The 13,378-nt window shown below is 37.2% G+C and overlaps 1 protein-coding gene across 5 annotated transcripts; it reads left to right on the top strand.

Moving 5' to 3' along the window:
• The first annotated feature begins 379 nt into the window (after positions 1 to 379).
• LOC148321041 (glucocorticoid-induced transcript 1 protein-like) lies at positions 380 to 10,098 on the top strand. Of its 5 annotated transcripts, none has more exons than XM_088319456.1 (9): positions 380 to 536; positions 744 to 989; positions 2,633 to 2,647; positions 3,054 to 3,122; positions 3,586 to 3,740; positions 6,107 to 6,259; positions 7,537 to 7,747; positions 8,727 to 8,847; positions 8,932 to 10,098. In XM_088319456.1, the coding sequence occupies exons 6-9, from the start codon at positions 6,116 to 6,118 to the stop codon at positions 9,227 to 9,229; spliced, it is 774 nt and encodes a 257-aa protein (XP_088175582.1). In that variant the 5' UTR covers positions 380 to 536; positions 744 to 989; positions 2,633 to 2,647; positions 3,054 to 3,122; positions 3,586 to 3,740; positions 6,107 to 6,115; the 3' UTR covers positions 9,230 to 10,098. The 5 variants fall into 5 exon arrangements, with proteins under 5 accessions (XP_088175582.1, XP_088175585.1, XP_088175584.1 ...); XM_088319458.1 differs by lacking the exon at positions 380 to 536 and adding an exon at positions 634 to 691 and having other exon boundaries at positions 831 to 989; XM_088319459.1 differs by lacking the exon at positions 2,633 to 2,647.
• Positions 10,099 to 13,378: the final 3,280 nt, after the last annotated feature.

Below are 13,378 nucleotides of genomic sequence, written 5' to 3'. Positions count from 1 at the left end.
GTTATCCATCAGTTTGTTGTGTGTATGTAATAATAATGATAATAATATGATTATATGGGTTCACTGTCCGAGCAAAACCAAAACTATGATGTGGACCGTGAGAAAAATGAGTTTGACACTCCTGATGAATATAGTGGCTCAATAAGTCAGTCAGACTATTTTGCTAAATCGTCCGTACACCCCGTATATATTTATGATTATTTGTCCATCCATCCATTATCTATACCGCTTCTCCTCACTAGGGGCGCTGGTGCCTATCCCAGCCATCTTCGGGCAGTAGGCGGTGGACACCCTGAACTGGTTGATGATTATTTGTCTAATCAGTATTTATACTTTTACCAGAGTTTTTTTGTACACAGTATTCTGAGCACTTTAACCAAATAAACGTTTAAATTGACACATCTCAAGTGGTCCAAAATCAATAAGCAAGGACTACATCAAAGTGATTATTTGTCATCGCTGCCTTCTAGCCATTCACGTTTTAGGCGTCTGTCGTCAACTCTGTCAAAACTCCACTGACGTCACACAAGAGCTCGGTGCGTGAGTTAAATATATTTATATATCATAATTTTAATGTTATGATCTTGTGTGTGAGTTTGCTTGATTAAATGTCAGATTGTTGTGTGTTTTAAGATACCAGCATGACGTTAACAGGAACTATTGAAATTCATTTGAATGTGCATCATCATTGGTGAGTGTCACTTTCATCATCTTGTTTTTTGTCCTCCTGCGCCGCGATCCAGTTGCAGACTTGTGCGCGCCATGGGGCCGTAGAAGCCTTTTGCGTGGAAAGCAGCACACCCCAACTGTCTTCTATTCCTCCTCGTTAGCTGGAAACAACGCTGGATTGACCTCGTCCCGTCGCTCAAATCCCGTCAGCCCGGGTGCAGGCAGGCCGGAGCCGGACATCTGGCTGGTCCTCGCAGACGTTTCACCCTTGATAACCAGGAACTCACCAACACGCACATTACCGTTTTCAGAATCTGAAGGTAATGTAAATGCGTGTTTCGCGACGTACTTATCATCGTTTTGATAGCATAGTGCTAAGCTAAGTGCCATTCTGACTGAAATGGAGCGACGCTAGTACCGATACTCGATCGTAAATAAGGCAATTTATGCATGAAGCGGTGATAAGCAACGTTTATGAAAGTTTAAAAAAAAACACTAGTTTAACCCATGTGGAGCATGACAACGTTGTAATGTATCCGGTTTATGTATTAGCTCACCATTAAACGGTAAATTCATTCTAATCTCAAGTGGGTTATCTGCTTCCCAGTATTTGTCGTCATACGCCACGTTTTGTTTTGGTGAGGATTATTTGTAACGATAGACGAAGTAGGTCAGCATTTATCATCAAAATCGGTACAGTTATGTAAATTATTAGTACGACGAATTGTAATGCGAAATATTCATGGCGAGGTTTAAGTTTGGACATTTTCTTACTCGTCTTTGATTTAATAAAGAGGAAGGAGCAGCGACATTTTTTTTTCTGATATATGAAATCCTTGTTTACTAACGATATGTTTAGTCTTGTTCTGATGATGGCTCGTTAGATGTTTAATTGGGTCATTGGGATAGAACAGAGAACAGGTTTTATATATATATATATATATATATATATATATATATTAGTGCTGTCAAGTGATTAATTGGGATTAATCCCATTTTTCAACTACTATTTTTTGTGAAGCATATAACATATATTTACTTGAATAATATCTTGGAATTGATGCAAAATCACCCAATTTGAATTATATTTCATTCAAAGACGTTTCTAATAGCTTTCTTTGATTCTTGAATACGATCTACATGGAGACATCTTTACATTTTTCCTCTGAACTGCGCTGTTTTTAGCACATGGTATTTATATTTCAAATAAAGTTTTTGTCCAGTCAGATTTCAGCCTTTATGTGTTGCCATGGCAATTTAACCTACCCAGGACCTTCAGAAGGAGTTATGTTGGCCCTTGTAACATGAACTATGGTTGCAGCGGATCTGGTTCCTTATCTAATCAGATTTTGAATCTGTCAAGCAAGCTGGCCCACAATAACCAAGTCCAATAGTCCAAGCAAAATTTGTTACAGTCAGTTTAGCAAAAGACATCTATAGTGATCAACACACATTAATACTCTGCTTACATTTTACCTTTGTCATGTTCGTGTTTCAAAAAGTGGCTGACTCCAGCTACCTAGCCCCGCTGCCAAGTCATGGGCAGAGCAACTCAGTATGGCAATCGTTATGCAGATTAGCGTATTGTGACGACGCAGTTTGGTAAAATTCAGAAAGGCTCGCTGACTGACACTATCGAGAATGGCCGAAAACATTAAGATGTACTTGTTGTCAAATTTCACCCTTGGTTTTTGATGGCTGGGATGTTTTTTAATTAGTATTCAGGTACTTAAAATAACAAACCAGACAATGTCTCCTTTCATAAGGAATCTGATTTGTGCCTTTTTTTTTAAGATGATATACGATTGGAAATACAGTATTTTTTTCCCACTCTATCAAGTACGTTTTTATAAAGAACATTTGTGGACTGAGCTACTACTGACTAATTGTGTTGCTATGAAAAAATGGTTTATTCCGCTGTCGTTTGTTGTTGATACTCATTTTGGCCTTCTCTTTCCCCCAGGTCCTGACAGTCAAGGTACTGATTGGCACTTGTGAACATGTTGTCCATACTTAAAGCGCCACGATGATACACTGAACATGCAATTTGCCTGGATTGTGCCATAAATTGTAATATGGCTGATATATGACAAATTTATTTGTTCATTGTTATTGTTCAAGTCTCATATCCCAATCTACCAAAGAACACCCAAACAAGAGGCAGTTAAATTAGGGCACGTTTTAAATGAGCACATACTCATTTGTGCTGCTTTTCTCACCGAGGCATGTTCCTTTTCCATCAAGGGAAATAAAGAGCTAGTTCAACGCAACTCTCACTCAAGTTCTGCGGGATATGTTTCCAAAGTATAAAAGAGAAGATATTTCATGTCAAGTTCTCAAGGGATTTAAATTTAGTTAGTAATGTGATGCTGGTGTCTTTTCAGATTTTTGGATGTGGGTTTGACAACCCGGCAGCGTTCCGTATTTTGGGGAAGTACCGACTGCCTTCGGAGGTAAGGCAAAGCAAGTGGAATGTCACTAATGATACAAACAGAGTCACCAATATGAAAATAAGGCTAGATTAGAGTGCTGAATTATTATTCTTGTTGCTGCTCTGCTTTTTCCTGTTACTTCTCCCTGACTTCTGTTTTGACATCCTGTGTATTAAATTTTAGAGTTAAGATTAATTACAAAGAGTGGATTATTTCATGTAATTTTGTTGATGATGGTTGACAGATAATGAAAATGTTCTTACCAATCTGATTTTTTTCCCCACATATTTATAATTGATGGAGAAGTCCCGAGAAGGTCAGAGGAGCAAATATATATGAATTCAGATTTGGAAGATGACAAAAAAATAGGATTGTAGCAAAATCTCACAAATTGTTAGGAGATATTTGACCGTTTTTGTTTTTGGATTGTGATTCATTTGTATGCTAACTGTAAGGTGTTCTTTTTCATCATGATTCTGATTAGGGGCTGAGCACCCATTGAAGTTAAATTCCTCGATTCGCCCCTGATGAATGTGATTCCAGCACACTGTAAAGCTCTGGACACAGCTCCAGTGCAAGCAAAGCTGTGACAGGGAACAACACCATCACTTAAACCTCACCAGATCCAGCTAGTCCCAGGTAGATCACTCTGTCCTTTCATGTTTTTAGACTCTGTAAAATGTTATTTTGCTGTAATACTGTTTTGACTCAATGAACCTATTTTCTTAGTCCTGTGCTTCTCAAATAGTGGGGCGGCCCCCTTGGGGGCGGTGCAATGCTGAGGGGGGCGTGTGTGGGAACATGCTTTTTTCCCCCCGCCATACTACATTAAAGTAAAATTGCACATGCACTCCAGTAGTTAGCAGTGGTGCTCTCATTGCCCATTGGTTAAAAAAAATCAGCAGAAATCGTTTTTTTTCCATTTTTATTTTGTAGGTTAATGTGTTTTATGTATTGTGCTCCTGAGTCAATTTGAATTTGTTATTTATTGATTTTGTTTAAATTTATTTTCAGCAGCAAATGGTGCGATAAGTCTGTCAAAAATGTTTACAGTTTAAACATAGATATATATTTTTTTTAATTTCAGACAAATTGATGCACTTAAAATCTTTTCTTTTACAGTCTAATAAACAATGTTAACAATGTTATTCTTGTAAGTTGAAACATATCTCTTCTTTTTTGTTTTCGTTATGTTAACAAGGATACAATGTTATGCAGTAGTGTACCTATAACTATTTTATAGACAAATGCTATTATTTATAGTTGTGGCGGAGAGTGGATAGTGGGGTGGGGGCGCAAATTGTTTTCTTTTTGCGAGGGGGTGGGGCGTAACAGAAAGTAATTGAGAAGCACTGTCTTAGTCATTAGGAATGCAACGATAGCGGCAATATCATGATATTAAAATTGCCATAATATCGTCATCGTCATGTCCCAGTATAAAAATAGAAAGTGTATATATGAAGTAGATAGGAAATTAAAATGGCCAATTTTTTTTCATTTGTGCATTTTCAGCAGCCTCTGGTGGTTTAGTTTATTTGTGCAGTTTAGATGAATATTGTTTTTTTTTTTGTTTTTTTTTAATTGTGAGGGGTTATTTTTTGTTGTTTTCGTTTTTTTTTAAAATGTTTCTATACAATATGTGACCTTTTTTTAAATGTTTTTTTTATGTATTTATTTTTTATTTATTTATTTATTTTTTAAATCAACTTCTACCCAATACCATTATGGTTAGGCCAGGTGTATTGTGGCTACTCCAACACCAGCATTCACATATTCATTATTATGTTCCAAAATTTCACACAAACATCAGTAGTTATTAGCAGACATTAACTTCACAAAAGAACTCGGTGAAGTCAAACTAATAAATCAAAATTGTGGCAAGGATTTTTGAAGCATTTTTCATATCTTTTATGCCGTCGCAACTTCTTGTCTGATATACTTTTCTACAAAAGCATATTGCTGACACACCACAAAAAATAGCTACACGGTCACATTATATTCATTTCATAAATTCAATGCTTTATTTGTGTATAAATATATTTAACCTTTTAATGTAATAAATCTCACGTTACAACGTGATCATTTTCATGTTAGCGCCACGCCATTACGTGAGACGTTCCACTCTAAAATGTGAAATGTGATAAGTTTCACTTCCACAAACAATTCCTTCTGGTTCAGGTCACTGTCAGAAACCTGTATAACACAGGTGTCCAACTCAAGGCCCAGGGGCCAGATCTGGCCCGCCACGTTGGCACATAAAAGTAAATCAAACATGTCAACTTCCATATTGCATGCCGAAGTCTGTGCCAAAATGTTGAAATTGTCATATGTAATAAATAATAATAGATATTGTGAGCCTTTTCTTGTTACATTATAACAGTAACTTGAACAAACTATTATTCTTAACTTGTGATTTCAAAACTAGTTATGTGCCAATTTGTTTTGTAATAAAATGTATGTAATAAAATGAGGAGGTGATTAAACATTTAAATTGTTTCACAGTCATAATGGCCCTTCGAGGGAATCGATAAATACAATTTGGCGCACGGCAAAAATTAGTTTGACATCCCTGCTCTATAGGTTGGTGTGGCATTTTTTAAACACTAGGTCTTGTTATTTTTTTTAAATGAATTAATTCCTTTTTTTATACAGTATTATAGAAGAGCAGCGTAGTTTTGACAAGACAAAAAGGACTCCAATAGTAACCTGAACTGGCAGGAATTTGGTTAGTTTTTTTCAAATGCGAGAGTCAAACTTCAATGCGATAACTCCCATTTTGATCATGTGAAACTTATCACATTGTAATGAAATACTATGCAATTTCTAGACGTTGTGACAGTTATACGAATAATACGAAAAATACATTGGCATTTCTCATTCTCCCTCCTTTTTATTTGACTTCTTTTATCAAATTTAATATTCTCACATATAAAATACCGAATATGAAATAAATACAAGTGTTGGTTAATTATTGTGTTGGCTGCCACTGTCTCTGTGGGCTTCAGCGCCTTTCCATGTCTAAGTCAGCCCAGATGCCACTGTCCAACATCACGGTGTCAAAGCCTTCGATCTCTCGGGTACCCAGCAGCATGGAGGGTATCAACCATGAGCTAGAGAAGGTCTTTATCAAAGACAGCGGAGAGAAGGACGAGTTAAAGGTAGGAATTCAAGTTTGTTGCCGTTTCACTCTGTCATATTCCTGTCTGTTATTTGTCAAGTTTTATAGTAAAAGTTGGCCTGGTTTTTTTGTACGAAATGTCATACCAGGGGGCAATAAATAATAACAAAAAAAAACTAAGGCTTGGCAATGCTTGGCAGCATTTTTTTTTGTGATATATAACATAGTATAATTGTGGAAGGCTGAATGTTTTATTTATTTTTTTCAGCTTAATAAAAATGTTATACACGGAGGTGCACGTAAGTAGGTGCCAAGCCAGAACTTATAAAACTGTTCTACTTTGTATTAGTGATAGACCAATATGCTTTTTTCAGGGCCCATACCGATTATTAGTAGTCATGGAGGCCTATAACCGATATTTGAAGTGATATTCATTTGTTGAAAATGGGGTCAAAATTTTGAAAAATAAAAACTCCAAAACTTCACTTAGTTTAATTGCCTTTAAGCACATGTTTATTAAACGACTTAAGTGATTTACAACATGTTAAAGCTTTTTTTTTTTTATCTTAAAATCGACAACTTAGTTTTAAAAGTCAAACAAAAAGTGCACAGAGCTCCCAGGCTCACCTGCATTTCTTACAGTTGTATAAAAACAAACATTTCTTTAAAGTTTACTACGGCAAATAGTTTTCTTTTAGTTGTGAGTTGTAATAGACTGACATTATTAACATTTCAGCAAAGTCTGTTGCGTGTTGCCTATGTAGTGCGTGTGAAAAAGCAAACAGGCAGTATACTGTTGATTGGTTGTTACCCACTGCACAAGGAACCCATCAGATGGTGCTGTGGGCGGGCTAATCTGCTTCTGCAGGCGGGTCCATCAGCACTGCAGAGAGATAGAGAAAACAGCTTTTAATTTTGCGACCTTGAAAGTTAAAAAAAATTTAAAAAAGGTCCAATGCCGATAATCTGCAAAATGCCAAATATTGGCCCGGATAATCGGTCTATCACTACTTTATATGTTAACATACTTTTGCACAACTTGCAGCTCTCTAATAAAGAGATGAACGGCAAAATTCCAGGTGTTTAAACCATTTGTCGACCGATACTTTTCTTGCTATTCATATCATTAGTTTATTTCAGGCTCATCCTGTAAATTCAACCAAAAGCTGAATAGCTCTAACTTCTTGTGAGTTTGTGCCGATGAAAGTGCAGCAAATGAGGAGGACATTTAGAAATTAAATGATCTAAAGAATGAAAACTCACCAAGGTTTGTTCAACAAATATTTGTCTCTTTGCTGTCGTTCACATGAAATGCAGTCTCTAGAGGTCCCCGATGGACGCCGGGCACCCTTTCCTCCCCAGCAGCGCAGCAGCAGCTCCAGAGGCACTGACACCCAAATTCCCTCAGCCCCCGGACGGTCCAGCAGTTGCTCCAGCCTGTCACCCTGCCCCTCACCTGCCTGTCCATCAGGATCACACGAGAGCAGTCCTTACTCCACAGAGGATTTACTCTATGATCCCGATAAAGGTTAGAACCTGTTTTTTATGACTCGAATAGCATATGTGAGTAAGAGTTTTATATGCATGAATTTTTCTTTTCTTGAAGATTAGTGCCATCTGGTCTGCCTTAGTCCTGCCTTCCGACTATCTTTAAAAAAAAAAGATGAAAAAAACAGCTTGATATTATTTCAATCTCAAAATAGAGGATTCTAGGATTCCAAATGAAATGTCACAAAATACAATACTCGAGGTCCCAGGTTCGTCCAGTAAGTTCAAATTAATTTGTTTGCGCTCCACCAAACATCTGTCGAAGCTCCTCAAGTCACAGCTTCGCAACCGGGAAAATTGCCGGAGGAAGCAGACCTATTGCGTCTTCAGCAGACAGGAAGTGTTTCAGTTCCCGGTAAAATCCTTGGAAAAGGCGGTACTTGTAGCAAGAAAAAACTTCCATTGCTCCTCCTCCAGTGCGCGCGGGTGGAGACGGGCCGTCTGTCCTCCCTGAAGTCCACCACCATCTCCTTGGTCTTCTTCACATTGATGCAAAAATACAATACAATTGTATTTATATAATGTTTGCAACAGTCCCCCAGATGTCCACCTCTATTTTGTATTGTGTTGTCATTCACCAACTTGACAGCCACAAATGATTTTATTTTAGTACAAATTGTGTCAGCACTTGCAATGTTGCACAGAATCTTAATAACTTCCAATAACAACCCAGGCTAATATTAGCTCCTCCCCGACATCCAAAATTCGTCTCACAATCTAGTTGCATGACTTAAACATACTTCCTTGACATTAACGTCTGTTTCACCATGTAGACATGGCTTTGGCGGCATCTTGGGGCATTTCAGAAAGAGCAAAAAAGCGAATAGCTAAGTTTTTCAGCAGATATGGTCCACAGAAAAAAATTGTGGATCATACGACATAACACTTGACAAAAATCAAGAACGTGCTGTGGATTCAATGTCCCAATAGCCTTTGTAAGCATGTCTTTATATTTACAGACAGTGAAAGTAGCTCGCCCCTGCCCAAATTCGCCTCGTCACCCAAACCCAATAACAGCTACATGTTCAAGCGAGAGCCGCCTGAAGGTTGTGAGAAGATTAAAGCCTTTGAGGAGATGAGGTAAGCTGTCTCGTACTTGTGCTTTGTATCTCAACACTTCGAACACTTGTGTTCTCCAGTGACATTGCACTCACTGTATTTCAGCTCCAGGCAGTCCACCTCAGCATCCGTACCCCTCTTTTCCTGTCCCGACAAAAACAAGGTAAACTTCATTCCAACAGGCTCTGCATTCTGCCCCGTTAAACTCCCAGGCTCCCTACACCTCATGTCAGCCGTACAGTCCGAAGAGCATGAGGACGGCACAGAAATTCAGGGGGACACAACATTGCAAGGGGTCCCTGCTCACACCTCTACAAGCACCACCACAGATGATCCTCCAGAGGTGCCCATCGAACCCTCAGAGACTGCAGATCTGCAGGCAGACAATCCAGCCATCAGCTAGAACTGAGCAGAGCTGGTCTCTAGCTCTCGGTTTGACCTTTTGTGAAGTATGACCAGTGACTCTCCCAAACACCTTCTGCTCTGCCAGAAGAGCCCCGGTTATCTCTGCGCTCACCCCTCCAACCCCGCTTCTACCTGTGCATGATGTAGAATCTGTCTCCAATATCAATAACCACTATCACCAGTAAGACTGACACCTCAATGTTCTGCCCTGTATTATTCCCCTGCTTCTGGCGAAGAAAATAATCATTTGTAATGTGCAGGAAATATAGGGAAGACAAATGGAGCACTAGAAGTTACATGCATTTTAAACTGATAGGATATTTCTTATTAAATTATGTATCGTGTTCTGTTTCAAACGTTTACAGAATAAATAAGCTATATATATATAAAATTACATACATACATAAAATCTCTGGCAAAAGTCTTGTTGCTATATCCATTTTGTAGAAACAGCGTCTTGTAGCCTGACTTAATCGATTGTTTTTTGTTTGTTTTTTAAAAATGTCTCATTTAAAAGCTAAAACTCTCCAAATTTATATTTAATATACTTAAATAAATTTGCTTCACTGAAAAAAGATTGATGATTTAATGAACACAGAAAGGTCAGATTTTGGCAAGACAACGGTTTTGTCGCGTACAGAGAGTAAAATTGTTGCATAGCATCAGTGCTGTGCATCCATATTTAATATCTTGTATGGCTTTCATGAGTTTGGTAGCCATTCGGTTTGGCAATGATTCATAACATTTATTGAAGTCATCAGAAATCGCAAAGAATGTATGTAATGCTTCAAATGTAAGGCTGTCATCTAGGAATTGGTGCATCATACGACAAGGCAACAAGACTTTTGTCTTTGCAAAAATTCAGCGGGCTTATATATATATATATATATATATATAAATACGTACATACATACCAAGCGGTTGCTTTGAGCCGCAGTCCATCAAGCAAAAGAATGATTTTCACATTTGTTATTCAAACACCAGATAAATAAGTAAAATTCACTTTCCAATTGGAATTGATATCAAATTCTCACATTAATAACTTGAAAAAATGCTTTTATTGAGAGGTGACAGCAAAATCTTCATGATAGAAGTCTGAAAATCAACTAATCTAATCACCTGTTCTCTTGCGCAAAACTCGGAAAATAGATTTTGTTTAATCTATTTCATGACACACCTGAACCAATAAGAGGTCGTAATACATTCCCTCGCGATGTAAAATAAAAATCCTTGTTTCTAGGCTAAAACACTGAATGGCTGCTTCTGATTGGTCAGAATTACTTTGCGCATGCTCAGTTTGCAATTCATGATCAATATTTTTCTCATATATATATATATATATATATATATAATGTGTATATATATATGTATATATATATATATATATATGTATACATATATGTATAGGTGTGTGTGTGTATGGATACATATATGTGTGTTTGTGTGTGTGTATATGATAGATATATCCGCTGATAGATGTATTTATCCCCAATTATTTGTCATATATGCTGTATTTAATAATTTTCCTAAATAGTTGTGAATATATTTTTAAATCATTGTATTCTATAATGGCATTTCCCTGAACAAAACGATCCTGATCACTGCAGTATTTTTGCTAAATTATGCACAACAATTTAAAATAAATAAGTTGTCAAGATTTCTTTAAAAGAAAAATCCTTGAATAGAAGACGCATATTTTAGAAACAAATGCTGTTCCAAAGTACAACTATTGGTCAAATCACCGAAGCAACTCATTCCTTAACAATACAATACATCTATAAGCGCTGTGTTGCATTTCCATGGCTAATTTTTGCCTCTATCTTATTTGAAAAGACTTTTCAACCAAAATTAATGTTTTGGCTCACTCCCCATTATTCCAGTTCAAAATATTAATACACCAAATCTTTGCCCATATTACATCCTTGGCTGTCCACCAACCATCCAGAACCCATAAAAGCTGGACCATTCAAAGTAGCATTGCATTCTTCTGTGGAAAAAAAGTATTTAATAATTAGTCCATGTATTTCTGAGGCCACTGCAATTTTTTTTTAACCTTATTGAATTTAATAAGGGCTGCAACGGGTGGATCTAACATTCGGCAAACATAAGGCAATTACCTGGGGCCATGTGATGTCTCAAAAACTGATCAATAAAGTTTTCTTCTATTTAAAGAAATTCTTGTCACTGTCTGATTTCATATTTAAGAAAAAGATCAAGATGCTTTAATCTCGCATGACCATTTTGAACGCACTCTGTCTTTAAGTTATTCTTTCCCCTCCAACTTTCCTGGAACCAGCTTCTCTCTCTGAAAACATAGTTTGGATATTGTCAAGCAGTAAGTTATAGCTTTCTTTATACATTAATTGTACAGTTTTATATTAATCAATTTAAATTTTTTAGATTGTAGAAACATTGCTTTTGTGTGGTGATGGTATGTCCAGCATGATGACTTCACTTAAGCTCATTTTTCAACGTAAAAAAAGAGGTTGCAGTCAATTCTTGTGTTTTCCCAAATTTCAGAACAATAATTTAAATATGGTTATAGGTGTATTATTTTTATTGTGCCTCATTGTAGACAATGCTGCTATCCTGGAATTAAAAATTAAATTGGCTTTAGCCTGCCTTCAGTGGATTTAAGTACTTTTGAGTCCCTCAGACGGTTTCGTCTGCTCTACAAAAAAAAAACATCCTTGAATACAAACACAGATTTTTTTGTCAACAAGGTTCATCCAAATTCTTTCAGTAAATGGCTGAGAATGGTATTAATGGGTGACAAAATAGACTAACATATATTTAAATGCAAATATTTGATAAAGTATAACTACTCTGTCTTAAAAAAAAAAAAAGAATCGATCAAAATTTGCCGTTTGCGTCTTTTGCAATAATATAGTTGTCCACCAGATGGCATTGTTTAATCACAAAGCAACCGGAGGCGTGCTATGTAGAGTTACCTCATCAAAATTTGCCGTTTATTAAAACATAGACGGTCCTGGCTGGTGTACTGCCATGGATTTGAGGGTCTATCAAAAATCAGATTTGGGCCCCTACACACCACTCGCAAATTTGAAAAACTTTTTTCTGGGCTTGTAAATGCCTGGCCACCAAGTGTAGAGTGTTGTCCAAAGCAACTCAATCACAAGGCTGAAGACAGACACCATGCTCACATTCACACCTAAGGCCAAGTCACTTAGAAGTCGTCAGGAGTTCTTAAAAAATAGAAAATTGGCTATTTTTTCTTCTCTCTGGAAGCTTTTGAATGATGCAAGGCACGTCCTTGATCGGTGACTGGGTCGTTTCCTGATGGGTGGTCGGAAGCTTCTTTGTAGCGTTCACTCCGATCTTCTCACAGCAGAGGTGCAGAGTGGCAGAATCAGCTTCTCTCTGGCGTTGAACGCTACAAGGTTGCTAGCCTTTCAATGCATTTTTAAAGCTGCTTGGCATTATTACTATTTTTCTGAAGCTTTTTTACGAGTTGCGTGGCTAGGATTTTTTTTTTCCTCAGGGGGTTTGCAAAAATGACCAAAAAAATACAAACCAAGATATTATACAGAAAATGCTCATAAACAATCATAATGTCTTCCATATAGAGGCTAATGTGAAATGAGAAAACAAATTTGGAAAGAATATTTGTTTTATTTAAAATAATTTGTTTTTGTTTTTAGTTAGTAAGGCGTACAACTATTGCAATTTATTTTCCTCAGTTTTTATGTCACATACAGTCTGAATTTTTTTTTTTTATATCACTGAAAACTGTCAGTGTTGCTCTGCCTTACTCTTTTGTTTCAAAGTGCATTAATTGCACATGGCATTATACACAATGTAGCCCAGTGAGACACACTGTAAAGCCCGTTGTATTTAAATGAATGCGTCCCCGATGCCACCAAAGCACTGCGCAGTGAGTCTAATGTGTCAAATATGTCAAAATGTGTGGACAATGCTGAAGCAGGCCTTTGTGAAAGTGAAGGAGCTTGCGGCCAGGTTGTCATCTCTGGAGATGGCGGCCTGCAGACTGGACCAACTGTCAGATTCTCTCTTTTGTGAGTCTGTCTTGTGGGTCCTTTGAGGGGGTAGGACAGGACGATCCCACCTGAAAAAAAATCCACCTGTCCTTCCAGCCTTGTTTTCATGTCAAGCATTTCCCATCTGC

Source organism: Idiotropiscis lumnitzeri, chromosome 16, assembly GCF_059441095.1.
Source record: "Idiotropiscis lumnitzeri isolate Australia: NSW breed Sydney's pygmy pipehorse chromosome 16, RoL_Ilum_1.0, whole genome shotgun sequence".
Taxonomy (NCBI): Eukaryota; Metazoa; Chordata; class Actinopteri; order Syngnathiformes; family Syngnathidae; genus Idiotropiscis; species Idiotropiscis lumnitzeri.
Note: the sequence above shows the minus strand (reverse complement) of the source record. Positions and strands in the feature narration are given on the sequence as shown.